This window comes from Crocodylus siamensis, chromosome 9, assembly GCF_052110815.1.
Source record: "Crocodylus siamensis isolate JL-2025a chromosome 9, ASM5211081v1, whole genome shotgun sequence".
NCBI classification, from domain to species: domain Eukaryota; kingdom Metazoa; phylum Chordata; order Crocodylia; family Crocodylidae; genus Crocodylus; species Crocodylus siamensis.
Genome location: NC_143403.1, coordinates 24904573 through 24919621, shown reverse-complemented (window position 1 = coordinate 24919621; position 15049 = coordinate 24904573). Strand labels below are relative to the sequence as shown.

Genomic DNA, 15049 nt, shown 5'->3' with positions numbered 1-15049 from the left:
ATGATAAACATCACATGCTTCAGTATCTTGCTCATTTTCTGGTTTTGGAATATCAAACTCAGTCGAGGACGGTTCTGAGGCTGTTTTTCTCCTGAGAATGTTGAATTCTGCTTCTGTGAATACAATATTCGATGCCCTTTCTTCCCTCTTTCTCCCTTCTTCCCATCTGACATACTAGTCTTGTTAATACTTGGATATTATTTGGATTACACCAGAGGTCTTGCTCATCTCTTAATTCGTGGCATCTTGCCAAAGATTTTATGGTGGGTGATCACCTCAGTTTTGGCTGGCAAATGCTCAGCCAGTACCCAGTGTAGCACAGTGTCATGAATTGCTTCTCTGTGAAATATCTGATCTGTAATTCAACAGCAGAGAGACTTGTAATCAGGATGGAAACACTGTAGCTGATATACCTTTTGTCTTCAGAAACAACTTGATCTGTTTGGTTGATTCACCTGAAGTTCAATGATCATGCTTCATTTTAAAAAAAAAAAAAAATTCAAAGTAGGTTTATGAACTGACTTTTTTTTTTCTCATTGCCAAACATTAGGTTTAATTTGATGCATCCAAAGGCTACATACACATTCAGATAATCTCATAGAATTCTCCCAGGTTTGTTTTCTTGGTAGACGTAGTTACCCAGAGCCACATATACAGACATTCGAGTGCTGAGGCCCTGAAAACTGAAGAGCTTGCCGTGCAGACACTGTGCAGCTGGAGGGGCCCCTATGCACACATCTCCATGTGCTCTGTGGCCTGGCAACAAATGGCAGCAGTGCAAAGGGGTCAGCCCTGAGTGGCTGACCCAGACTGCCCATGGTCAGCCTGTGTGTCCCTACAGCACAGTAAGGAGAGTTGTGAAGGAGACATGTTCTGCTCCTTGCTGGAGTAGCAGAGTCCAGTGAGCATCACACTTTCCCTGCTGGGATGCTGGAGGACTGTGTTCTTCTGAGAGAATTTATGGTATGTACAGACATTCACTCTGCCAGGAGAGTGATTTAACCCTGGTTGTTGCCAGGTTATTTTTCTTCTGAAGCAGCCATATTTACCTTGGGAGACAGCCTGAATATCTGTACACTCACGGTTTTTTTCTGGGAGAGCAGTGAATCTCCCAGGAGAAACTGAATGTCTGTATGAAGCTAAAAGTGAACTGTATGTAAGAGCCTCTAATAATTCCAGGGTACTGGAACCTAGTTAGCGGCTCTATCGATAAGGCAGAATCAAACAGACATTGCTCTTCTCTTTACCCATGTTGCCTCCAGAGTGCTGGGAGCAACAAAACTTTTTTCCAATAGTAAAATAAGCCAGTAAGACTCAGAAGGCACCTAAGGAGAAATCTACATGTGGTGCCATATTTTCTATCTGTCTTCTGAGCACAGGCACTATTGAACTTAACTCTTGATGCCCCTTTGTTATCATCAACACCTGGGAAAAAAACCAAAAACAAGCCCAACTACTTAAACTTACTGAAACAATAACACTAATACCTACATAATCACCTGTACAGTTTTGGAAATAGAAAACTAGTTTCAGTTGAACATGCCTTCAGTATACTGGGATGACAGATTAGCAGAAATAAAAAGGTAAATATAAATAGTTTCACTCATTAAAATATTACACTTTCAAGAATAACACTCAATCACGTGACTGTGCAGGGATCCTCAGTTATAACATTCCTATTTATGGAGAAATCACTTGTTGTTCCCAACTTGTTATGCCTTAAGAGTCCTATTTTCCAAAAATATTGGATGTGCCAAAAAACAACCACAATCGTGCCCAACAATCATAACTCCTTTCTGCCATCTTACAAGCATCATCTAATTTTCAGGAATGTGCCATTTGTGGAAAGAGAACAGTTTCTTACACTTCCCTTGTTACCTGTAACATACAGAGCATACAGTACACGAACAAAGAGCATGGCAAAAACTAAGAGCGACACAGACTTGTATTTGTAAATAACCAGCCTCTTTTTTCTCTTTAAGGGAATATTCAACAGCCATAGGCCATCGGTTGCAGGATCATGGCCTTGTGGTGGAAATGATATACCTTACATCTGAGTTGGGTCTCACACGCGCACTCCAAGAAGTTAAAAATGATGGTTCCCCATTTTGTATTCTTGTTGAACAGTCAAATGTAGCACTTTCCTCTTGCACCGCAATCATGCTTCATGAGTCTATCAAAAGTAAGTTTAGCTTCATTTAGAATGTCACTTAAAATAGTCCCCACTCAAAAATGCAATTTAATTTTCCTTGAACCCATTAAAATATTAAGCACTGATTCATCACAATTTTTGGTAATGGAATTTGACCTAGCTAAGATGAGACAGTTTGGAGAGTTCACTGAATTAATTTATAGTATTTCACAATACATTAACATTTGTCCTGAACTGTTTCTTACAAAATGGCATTAAATACAGGCAACAAAATCTATTGCATATAGTAAGTAATGGAGGCTGTTTATATATAAATTACTTGATTAAAAATTCTTATTCTTACATTGTTTGTACATGGGTAGGTCCAATTTAAAATTCATCTTTAAGTCTTCAGTTTTCCAGAATTTTTTATTTTAAATTTAGATTTCACATCTTTCCCCTTATTAGGAACACAGTAGTAAAAAGGCACTTTCTTCTGAATGGAAAGTAACTGTCCTGTCCCTCCACTCAGGTAAAATATGTTCTGAATTTAAGAGAAAAAACTGTGCTAATACTGTTCCTCTTGTTTCAGTTAGGTGTTTGTGCAAGTGTTCAAGTATCAAAAGAGTCATTTATCTCAATTTTCAGATCACAAGTGGTCTGAAATCTTTTAATTGTGGTGGTAGCAGTTTTAATACTTATTTAAACAGTGTTTCAGATAGCTGTATTGAGTCAAGCTAACCTCTATAATTACAGTGACATACTGATCTCAAAAAAGGAACCTTTTAAAATTTCACTCAGTTGAATTACACACAAACTTATTTAGCTATATTTTTCTGTGTTTTTTTTTTTTGTACATGTGTAAAGTAGATGAGAACACAAGACTGATAAAGCAAGCTATCTCTCTTCTCTGTAGTACACCGTAATATGCCCATGGAGGATGCATTGGCTCTGGTAGCTAAAGCATTTGGGAAAATTTTTGCTGAGCGCGAGCAGCAGGAGCGTACCGAGATTTCACACAAAGCAGCTGATCTGGCGGATGACTACCTAGAACGGGAGCTCTATGAGAGTTACAGTGTGCCTCTGGGCATTAGACATCTTCTCTTTCTGTTAAGTGAGGGAAAATATTTATATCGGGAGGAGTTGAACTCAATAAGTGACTACCTGAAGACCAGGAAAGATGAGCTTGAAGGTATTCATGCTTTTTCCCGAAAATACAACTTTAAGCTTCTTTTTAAATCAGCCTGGTACCAGACCAGTTTTTAAGTACATTCCACGTAAACAGCCTGCAAATAAATGACAGAGGGTAAAGCACCAAAGTTTGTAAAACATCAATGTATACATTAATGGACATGTATTTGTATTCTAAAATCAGATGTACACACCCTATAAGAAATGGACATACATAAAATGCTTGTATTCAAACCCAGTAATGGGCGATCACATTCCCAGAAGATTCACTATTACAAGTAAGTCTTTGCTGATCTTCTGCTAACACTTTTGTGCATTAAAGTTTCAATAACGTTATACACACAAAAACATTTTAAATTAGTCATATTTGAAGAACTAGTAAGCAGATTTTAACATATGATTTAATAAAACCTGTAATTCAGCTGTTACATATTTTACAAGTTATACACAAAGGTTAAAATTCAGTAGAACAACTTCAAAAGATAAACCAAAAACTTCCATAAATTACAGAAAATAAGAACTTTGGGCAGAGTTTCTGGTGTCCTCCTGAGCATAGGAGCAACCTTATAGAAACTTCTTGGATCTCCTATTGAGAGGGAAAAATTCTTGTAAAGGTATTGCTCACATATTGTCTTTAACCATGTGTTCTTAAGAGTTGCTAATTTTTTTATTTTCTTAAACTAGGCCTTGTTGAACAAACTAATCCTTCCACTGAAGTTGATGACACGATGTATCAAGCAAATGTGAGGCCAAGTACAAGCACTGCCACCCATACCTTAAGTAAACCTCCTCCTCTTCTTCCAACACCAAGCAGGAATGCTCTATTAGGCCTCTCGCCCCTTCCTCAGGTTAAACCGGCATTGTTGGGTGATAGGCCACCTGGGGGTCTTCTTCCAACACCAGGTCAGCAGCAAGTTAACTTGTCCATGTCAAATTTTGTATTTCAAACTAATTCAGTATATTTACTTGACAGATTTGATTGTTTGCTATGATGCTATAATTATGTTGCTCAATAAAACAATGAACAATATTAAGGGAAATGAGGGGAGGTAGAACCCAGAAATAATGAGAGCTTGCAGATGTTTACAGTAGTGAATAAATAATAGTTAACTACGTTACTCTTTGGGATGAACTTTCTATGAAGTTCACTGGTCTTTTTCTACCTAAACATTAATCCTGTGTAATATTCAAAGCCTTTCGGTTCCAGTGCTTTTAAACTTTGTGTTATCACTCTGATATCAGATCCTCTTGCTGTTTTTGGTTGCTTTGGAAGCTCCTGTGGAATGAGAAAAACCCCTTAAGATTTTGGAAGACTTCTTGTTCACTGAGAACTTTTTTATTTGCATTAAGCTTTTTGTTTTTGTTTTTGCCAAAATTGAGGCATCAGCAAAAAGATACCTTTTAATTTACTGAAGCATATAGAAAACCAAGGAGACTGCCGGTGCAGTAAGAGCAGTCCTGAGTCAAAGTTTTAAGTATCAGTGCTCCTAGATGCTTAGGATTCTTATGTACTACTGATCCATAATGTCATGTTAATTTAAAATTAATTATTAATTGCTTTTATGATTAAAATGAATGTGTTAATCAACAAAACTCATGTGAAATGAGTATAATTTAACAATTTTAAAATCTTATTAGCCAGCAATATATAGGACTTTCTTATATTCACTATTGGTATAAACATTAAATCTTAGTCACAAGATATGTGTAGTATTTGCCCTGAATCACAGCTGATACCCTACAGTACTGTTGAAATAAGTTACTGGTTAGGACTGCCTGAGTCTTTTGCCTAAAATGCTTGATGTGAAATATTAGCCCACCTTAATTTAGCCTTGTGTTGTTTGCTTCTCTCTATACTAATTTAACTTAAGTAATAATGTCATATTACCAAGTTAACTTGTTAATCTGTCCTCTAATTCAACCATGTTTACATGTCAATGGTAATATAATGGAAAACTGTTTTTTTTATAGCATACAGATGCTAAACACTCTGAAATGCATGCTGGTTTAGAGGTGTTGTATAATCACAAAGTTTTTACTTGTAATCCCATGGAAATACATCTTTCAGTAATAGCATTACATTTTAGTACTGGCTATACACGCATGTATTTGAATGATGACATTTCTGTTTACATCTCTAGTGTCTTAGATAAATGTCAGCTAGTCAAACAACATTTGCAAGTTCAGTTTTTGTGTATTGTATAATTTATATGAGCATCCTGTGCAAAACCAATTAAATTAATACTTTTGGCTCAAAAAAACCAACCTATTTCCAAACAGGGATGTCAGGCACAAAGAGTAAACCTCCACCTCTTCTAGCAGGACCTCCAAAAAGACCTGGTCTTCTAGGATACTCACCCCATCAGCCTTCAAAACGACCACTGCTTGGGGAGAAACCAGGCCTTCTGCCAACACCAGGTGAGAGTGGGAAAGCTTTGTGTCACTATAGGCAAACCAACAAAAGCCTTGAAACATGGGATTACCAGACTCCTACCACACTACAAGAGTACCTATATACTCTAACATGGGGACTGCAAAAACATGACCTCACATCTTACTGATTATATATATGTGTTCTATCATACAGACCCTTCCATAAACTTACAAGTTAATTCTTGAAGCAATTCAGTTCTTTGCCTGCACCTAATTCAGAAAGCCATTTCAAAGCACTCCTCTGATAGTTAGAATCTCTTTCTATCTAGCATTATCTGTTGCCAGTTTATAGCTGCTTGATTTTTGTATTGAGGTTGTTTTTCAGCCTAAAAAGCTGTTTTCCTTCCCTATAATTTGCCCCTTGAATGCATTTATAAAAAGCAATTATATCCCCACTCAGTCTCTCTTTTGTTGATCTTAAACCAGCCAAACTCCATAATTTCTTATGAAAGATTAATCTCCATTCTGTTAAACAGCTTTGTGGCACTTTATTTTTACTCATTCTCATTTAAAGTAAACTCTTTTGAACACTTATGACCAGAACTGTACATCTCTTGTAAACGAGATCTTACCATTGCTTTGTACAATGGGACCAGTACTTCCTTGCCTCTAGTGAATACACCTTGCCTATTATACCCTAGCGTTGCATTAGCCTTTTAACACCTGTATCCCACTGGCAGTGTGACACAGGAGGTAATTCTGCTTTACTTGTCACTGATAAGACCTTAGCTTGCTCATCTTATTCAGTAGTAGGCACCACACTTTCAGAAAGATGTAGGTAACTTGGTTAGATTCAAGACCAGAGCTGCAAAAATAAGTTGTTTAGAAAATGACCTATGAGAGAAGATTGAAGGACTGGTTGAAGGTTGGTTTGGAGTAGAAGAGAAAGCCAGGGGGTGCAAAAATCTTCCAGTATATAAAAGGTTATCATATGGAGGATGGTGATCAGTTTTTCTTACTGTTCACTGTAGGGGTAGAATGGAAAGTAATCATCTTAATCTTCAGGAAAGACCATTTCAGTTAGATATTAAAATAAAATTAAAAAGTTGTAATTGCAAAACTATTGAAGCACTGGAACAGGTTGCTTAGAGAATCTGTGGAATCTCCTTCACTGAAGGCTTTAAAGCAGGGGCAGGCAAAATGTGGCCCGCAGGCCAGATGCGGCCCTCCATGTCCCTCCATTCTATCTGGTTCGCAAGACCACTAAAACATTTTGAAAATTAATTTATCTGCCCCTGGCTGCCTATCATGCAGCCCTCGATGGCTTGCCAAAACTCAGTAAGTGGCCCTCCGCCCAAAATAATTGCCTGTCCCTGCTTTAAAGGTAGGGCTAGATAAATTAAATATCTGTCAGGGATGATCCAGGTATGCTTGTTTCTTTCTCAGAGCAGGTGGATTTATTAGGTGGCATGCTCTTGTCCCCTTTAGGTCTGAATTGCTTTGATTCTATTGGTAGAAAATAACACCATCTACTAAAGTAACATGACATCTTGGTATCACAGGTAGGCTTGAAACCTGATTTTAAGATGCAGGATATTGGTTGTTAACAAGACAAGTGCAGTTGGGACTGTTTTGCAGGACTATTTTGTTAGCCTGTCATATAAAAACAAAAAAACAGCTAGTCTGGGGTGCTTATTCTGTGACCAGTTACAGTATAAAACCTGTAGCGGTCTGTGGTCTTTGCTGAAATAAACATTGTTTCAGAAGACCCTCAACTGGAGATCCCAATTAACCTTGTAGTTGGGGAAGGAGAGGAGGAGTGTACACAACAGTTAGACCTAGCTGGGCAGGAGCAGATGAACAGATATTAGAGCACAACAGTCTTACACTGTTCAATTTATTTTGTCACAGCTGTTCATGTTAAACCAGTGCAGCACCAGCGGGTAGTTAAACCAAAGCCTTTGCTTAACTAAGAAGACGTCACAGATGCCATGTTTAATAATGGAATACACCAAACCGGATGGTGACAATCCTGTTCCAAGACGACAGAGAGCATGATAAACTTGTAATGCTAGTGTCTGCACACTCAGACCAACTTAAATGCGTCTCATTTTCTGTTGCACACATTCCCATGAAAACTCTTTTTAAAATTTGAAGAAGTTCTTCTGTTAAAAACAAAAAAGGTTTGCGGAAGGTCAGTATGGCAGATTCATAATTTGTAGTCGTTTTCTTTTATGACTATTTAAATATCTATCTGTTTTACTAAACTCATCACTGATTGCTTGTGGTAAAATTTCACCTGACTCTTCTGTCTAATAATTTTATATGTAAGTACGGTCGGACTTAATTTTGGTACTCGTTCTGGGCAAGGATGGACAAAACTTTTTTCTTGTTAAAAACAAAATCCGTGGGGTGATAGGATCTGATGTGCATTTACATTCAAAGTGTTCTCTATTCTCTTTGCAGCTTTCTTAACAAAGGTGAAGACACTCTGAACATACCACAACTCCATATTGAAAGTGTCTTTTGCTTAGCTGACTTCTAGTAGTTTTGAAATATTTTTAAATGAGATCTAGTATTTAATACTGTATTATGCTACAAATACTTTACCTTTTCCTTCTCTTGGAAAGTCTTTCAATTTCTATTTATAATTTGAAGTTTCACAGTTAGTAGGGTCAGAAGGGACCCAAGCAGATCATCAAGTCCGACCCCCTGCTATGGCAGGAAAGAATACTGGGGTCAAATGACCCCAGCAAAGTGATTGTCTAGCCTCCTCTTAAAGACTCCCAAGGTAGGAGCCAGCACCACTTTGCTTGGAAGTTGGTTCCAGATCCTAGCTGCCTTGACAGTGAAGTAGTGTCTCCTGATGTCTAATCTGAATTTACCCTCTGCCAACTTGTGACCATTATTTCTAGTCACTCCTGGCAGTGCTCGGGGGAACAGGGACTCCCCAGTGCCTGCTAGTCCCTTCTGACTAGTTTGTAACAGGCCACTAGATCCCCTTCAGCCTTCTCTTGTGGAGGCTGAACAGGTTCAGGTCCCGTAGCCTCTCCTCATAGGGCCTGCCCTGCTGCCCCCAGTCATGTGAGTGGCCCTCCTCTGGGCCCTCTCCATGTTGTCCACATCCCTCTTGAAGTGTGGTGCCCAGAACTGGACGCGGTACACCAGCTGCGGCCTGACCAGTGCTGCATAGAGGGGGAGTATCACCTCCTTGGACCTGCTTGAGATGCATTTGTGGATGCATGAGAAGGTGCAGTTGGCCTTCCTGACTGCATCCCCACACTGCTTGCCCATATTCATCTTGGCATCAGTGATGACTCCAAGATCCTTTTCTGCCTCTGCACTGATGAGAAGGAAGTTAAGGACAAGAGATAGAAGCCTTAAGAAAATGTGCTAATTATACTCATAAATTTATTTTAGGTAAATGATGTTGAAGTCTACTTTAATTTTTGTTGTTCCATGCAAGCCAATAGTGTACTAGATCCAATTTAATTTGGAGCTATGAAATTGCACTTTTATAAATATTAAATTTGAACAGCCATTCTACTGTGTAGTTTTAATTAACACATGAAAAATAGATGACTTTCATGTGCCAGCAACCAAGGCTAACTAATAACACACTTTACCTAATAACAGGTAAAGTTCAAAAAGTTCTAGGGATACTGTATTTAGTCTGAATTTGTGGATTTCCGTTTCCTTTCCCCTGTATCCAAGATTCCTACACAGGAAAAACTGTTGAAATGACTGCACAGACAGTCCTTAGTACTACTCATTGTAACTAAAATTTTACTTTTAAAAATCTGTTGTTATAAGTTATCACTTTGTACAGTAATAGATAAAATGCTTTTTTAGACAGGAGTGTGACATTAAATTGGTCAGAATAAGAGCCCAGGAAAACATGGATTGGGGAAAAAAATGTATAGCTTTTCTGGCAATACTCAACATGTCTTCAGAAATGACTTTAGCCCATCTAATTCCTACCTATATATTTATTTTGTTGCTAACTGAGGACCCACAGCATTAATAAAATTGTCCTCTCAGTACCCGTGTAAGATTAGGATATTACACAGATGAGGCTCTAAGGTACAAAGTAAACAACTTCCCTATGGTCACCTGTAAAGTCTTGTTAGAATTAGTAATTGAACTAAATCCCCTTGACCTCCCAGATAGTGTATTTTAATAACAAGATCATTCTTTTTTAAAGGATTAAAAGTGAGTAGTCTATATTCATTAAGACTCTAATCTTACTCCTGTGAAAACCAGTGGAAGTGAGACTCTGAAAGATGTGTATTTGTATTGAGAGAGACACCTCAATGGAAAAATCTTAATAGAAGAAAGATACTATAGTTCTTACCTGAATGGAGTTTGTTGAGGTAGTACCCTGCTTTGCCTCTAACAGGCTATTATGCTGAAAGAGTAAATTGCATTGAAATATCAAGTTTGCTATTGCAATGTAAACCCAGAGGGTTTTTTTTCGTGAAAGAGCTTTAGTGGGTGTAGCTGAGCTGCTGCTCTAACAGACTCAACACATTAAAGTAGTTTGGATCCTTGCTTCCTTTGCATTGTTAGTGCAGGCTCTTAAACTGTTTTAAACTCAATTACTCAAGAAGAAAAATGGTTGCTTCTGCCCTTAATGGAAATCTGGCAATTGCAATGGTAAAATACTACTTATTTTTAAATGAATTAAATCAAGGCAGAACTTTTTTATTAAAAGATCATTAACGAACATTTACTGTAATGCAAACTGTATTAAGACAAAGGCTAAAAGTAAATCAGGTTAAGCTGAAACATTTTGTAAAGCAGTTCTAAGATCTTAATAGGTGTATATTACCCAGGACTCTCATTTTAAAACAGTTGAAACTGTTTCCCTTCAGGGAAGTAGGGTCTAATAGCTGAAGAACAAGGCAAGAAGATAGATCAGGCTTCTTCTCCTAATATTGTCTCCTGTAGATGGTATCGTGAGGCTTCAGCGAGGATTTTGAAAGTTTTGGAGATTCTTAAATAGGATGCTTTGCTCATCTGTGCTGCCTAATGTACCTGCCAAAGTTAATGAAGGCCGTCTTCCCCAACCACTAAAGCAGTGCAGGAAAATGTGTTATTCTAGGTATATGTGTAAATTGAACGAAACCTAGACTTCACTTTTGAAAGAGAAATTAATTTCCAGTTGTTTTATTGTAATGCTAACTTGTAAGTCAGCAGGTGGCTTTTTGGAGGCTTTTAAAAACCTTTGTTTTACTTTGCTTTTAAAAACCTTTTACAATCGTATGTGCTGGTACAGGATCCACATAGCTTCCATTCTGGTTTTTTTTCTTTTTTAAACACTAATTATTTTGGTAACAGTAATTGTTTTAATTTCACTGGTAAAGCTTTTAAGTTGACCAGTATTCTTTGTCCTTTACTTTCAAACTTTAACATACTTAGTTGAGAATAAATTATAACAGGCCCATTGCCAGTTATCAGAGACTCCTCTGGTTATATTGTATAAATTGGATATTAATTGTTAAATTTATTCTGTTCAGCTCTCCATTCTAGTGACATCCTGCAGTTTATTTTTCTGAATAGTCACTATAAACTGGACTTGGGGGCAGAAAAAAAGTCAGGTGAAATTTTAACCAGAAATTGAATTTAGTGCTAGACAAAAAATGACAGTAACTTTCACGCGAATGTCAAGCTAATATGGACATTGTGTTTGCATTTATTTGAATACTTTTCATGCTATCACCTTTCACACCATCACCATCATTTGACTTCACTGTTCCTGAGCTGCCCTAAGGGCTCTAGAATTTGTGTTCTGTCTTCTCACAAAGCTGCATTTTGCTTCCTATTCTTCTTAATTTTTAGTTGGATTTGCTTTACTAGTACATCTGAATTGTAATTGCTTCTCAGGTACATGCCCACATCAGGTTGATCTATTCAGTTCCAGCTTGGATACTGGAGTAAGGCAGAGGTCTTGTGGCTGAAGCCAAGTTTTCTTCCTAGTTCTAAGTTCTAGCAAATAACACTAACTTTAGGGAACAAATGTTAATTGTTTTATTTACTTGACTTAATTTAATATTAGAGAAGGTGCTGCAGATATTTCTGACATTGACTAACTTTTTTGCTTTTTTTACCAAAAAAAAAAAGTCCCTTTGGGATGAAGGATCTCATTTTTTCCCTTTTGCAGTACACCTAATACAGCATTAGATTGTGATGAATTCAGAACTGTTCTAACATTTGAATAGCAGCACCCATGAGAAATTGTGGTGAAGAAGAGCGAGAACCATGGCCTCTGCCCAAAATAAATGGAAGAGGGACTGCCTACTGAGCTCCTTTGAAAGATGGTAGAAGTTGCAAAGTAAGCTACCAGGGTGAGAGCAGACCTGTCATCCCTTCCAGTCTCACTAAGGCCATGGTCACACAAACAAGTTACTAATGGGCAGAGAAGGTGGGGCTTTTACCATGTGTCAGCTGCTCCGTGGTAACTGCCCGTATGCATCTCCCTGCTCTGTGGCAGATGAGACCTAACCCAGAGAAGTTTAACTATCCTATAGAGCAGTGATTCTCCTTCAGTATGCTGTTGCACACTGGCGTGCCATGGGATATTTTTAAGGGTCCTGTGGGGTGCTGCACAGTATTAGCACTGTTAGGTGTGCAATACCCACACATGATTTACAAAATAAACCCATAAGATTCCAAATAGAAATCCATAGTGTCAAAAACATTCTAACCTATTGTGGTCTTTCTGAGTTCTTTGCAACAGAGGAATTGCTTCGTTACTTTTTTTATAGTTGAGAATCATGTGAAAGCTAAGAGCTGGCATTTTTCAAGGAGTACCTTATACTCAGGCAGGAATGGTACAGAGACTTAAGATGCTGAGATTTCTTTACAGTAGCAGATCAAAGAGTTTCTAGAAGTTTAGAGAGAGCCCAAGCAGGGTGAAGGAGGAAGCAGGTCACTTCCTGCCCTGCCGTTAACTCTGTTTACTAATAGGCAGAAATGAATGTGTAACTTTTTACCTAGTCTGAATGGAAATTAGAACAAGTACTACACTCCTGTCTGTACCTTCAGCGAGCTGTTTGAAGCAGCAGCTGGTTGTCTGCAGGTGAAAAGTATACAGGAAACATCAATATTTTAAGAGAAAAAATTAGGAGGATTTTGACATCCCAAAGGGAAGTGGTTCAGACATAGAAAACTTGGAGGTAAGGTTAAATTGGGCTCTGGGAATGAATTAGGCACTGTAACAGCCCCTCTAAGTGATACCATGCAAGAACAATGCAATTATAGATGAATAGATTCATAGATAAGGGTTGGAAGGGACCTTGCAGATCTTCTAGTCTGATCCCCTGCCCTGGGCAGGAGAGAAAACTGGGCTCAAATGACTCCAACTAGGTAATCATCAAGTCTTCTCTTAGAGACCCCCAAGGTAGAAGCCAGTACCACTTCCCTAGGAAGTTGGTTCCAGATCCTAGCCACCCCAACTGTGAAGTAGTGCCTTCTAATGTCTAGTCTGAACCTACTCTCTAACAACTTATGACTGTTACTCCGGGAGACATTCTGGGGAACAAGGTCTCTCCCATTCCTTGCTGGTCCCCCCCCTAGTAAGTTTATAGATGGCCTCCAGGTCCCCTTCTCTTGTGAAAGCTAAACAGGTTAAGGTCCCATAGCCTGTCCTCATAGGGTCTGCCCTGCTGTCTCCGAATCATGTGAGTGGCTCTCCTCTGGACCCTCTCAATGCTGTCCATATCCCTCCTGAAGTGCAGCACCCAGAACTGGATGCAGTACTCCAACTGCAGCCTGACCAGTGTTGCATAGAGGGGGAGGATCACCTCCTTAGCCCTGCTTGTGATGCATCTGTGGATGCATGACAAGGTGCAGTTAGCCCTACTAACTGTGTCCTCGCATTGGCGGCCCATGTTCATTTTGGAATCGATAATGACTCCAAGATCTCTTTCTGCCACTGTGCTTTCGAGAAGAGAGTTCCCCAGCCTATAGGTATGCTTCTGGTTCTTACTGCCCAAGTGCAGCACCCTGTGCTTATCAGTATTGAATCCCATCCTGTTCTCATTTGCCCACCTCTGTAACCTGTACATTATGATTAACGTATGATTGTGTTTGCAGCCCTGACTTAAACTAATTCCAGGCATTCAATTTTCATATATTTTTCTCCTCATGGTGTCACTATTGGTTGCAGTTTTTAAACTGTGACAGTCTTGGCAGTAGGGGGCTTTACATGGATGAAAACCAACCTGTGTGGATTGTTTCTGGAGATGAGGGAGGAGGAGGGTTCTTTAAGTGGGTCAGTGTGGTTGAGTGGGAATGTAGGAGGTCAGTTGGCTGCCAGGGATGTAGATGGGAGGAAGAAAAAGCCTCCAAAGAGGGATATCTTGTCTTGTGACATGTGGTCTGTGCATTGAGCTGAAATAGGCAGTGCAGTTCTACTTTGCCTTAAGGAAGGACTGCAAGGGAAGCTGTTCAGATGCAGACATGGCACTTTGGCCCAGGTCCTCAAAGGTGTTTCATAAATATGTTTTAGTATCTGGAACTTGAGGACTAGGTTCCTGTGTCTTTTTGCCTAGAAGAGCTCTTTATGAGCCTGCAGTTGGTTGTCAGGGGCAGTTTGTGAAAGAACAATAGCATAGATAAGAATGGATGTTTGGGAGGGTCCCAGCTTACAGAGGTTTGAAAATCATTTACAATAAAGAGTACATAAAAGAGCTTATTTGTCTAATGCCTGTGCTCCAACCTCCAGGGTATATGTATCAAAACAAAGCTAAACAAAACCCTGGCATTCACACAGGCTTCTGTTTGGATGTGCCACCACCCACCCCTGCTTCTACATCCCTGTGCATAGGAATACTAGCCTCTTACACATTTCCAGACCTTTGCAGTCCTGTAATGGTGTTTGACACCATGGACCACAATTCTATGTTAATATGTAGGGAAGTCATGCTTGGTAAAATGGCCTCTGTGATAAATGTGTTTGTAGTCTCAGTAACTGTAAACTACAATAAACTGGTTTCAATTAACAGAGTTAAAGGAATGAATGTGTTAAGTGTAACCTAAAGGTGAGGGAAATGAGCTTGTTCCCATTTTCTGCTTCTTTGTAGCATAAAAATAATAAACCTTATATTTTTTAATGTAAGCAGCATTGCATTTGTGTTATGTTAGTGGAGGAAAACCTCTAAGAATACACAGAGCCCTCCCCCCGAAATCAGTTGTGTGCATCACAAAAAGGAAAGAAAAGGGGGGCTACTTTCTCTTCTTTCTATTAAAGTCATATTTAAAGCTGTTTGAATGGGAAGCATGAGTAAACATGTTAAGAGTTCAGTTCCTTTCATCATGCCTGTTATGGCAATAACAAGTCTCTAAACTTTT

The 15049-nt window shown here is 38.8% G+C and overlaps 1 protein-coding gene across 1 annotated transcript in view; it reads left to right on the top strand.

Moving 5' to 3' along the window:
• Nucleotides 1-12452, top strand: part of LOC149857225 (uncharacterized) — a 44237-nt gene extending 31785 nt beyond the window's left edge. The window contains exons 7-11 of the mRNA XM_090062435.1: nucleotides 1983-2182; nucleotides 3048-3323; nucleotides 4007-4225; nucleotides 5603-5740; nucleotides 7607-12452. Of these exons, the coding sequence (XP_089918561.1) occupies nucleotides 1983-2182; nucleotides 3048-3323; nucleotides 4007-4225; nucleotides 5603-5740; nucleotides 7607-7668 (895 nt within the window). The 3' untranslated portion in view covers nucleotides 7669-12452. The remainder of the gene's footprint in view (nucleotides 1-1982; nucleotides 2183-3047; nucleotides 3324-4006; nucleotides 4226-5602; nucleotides 5741-7606) is intronic.
• Nucleotides 12453-15049: the final 2597 nt, after the last annotated feature.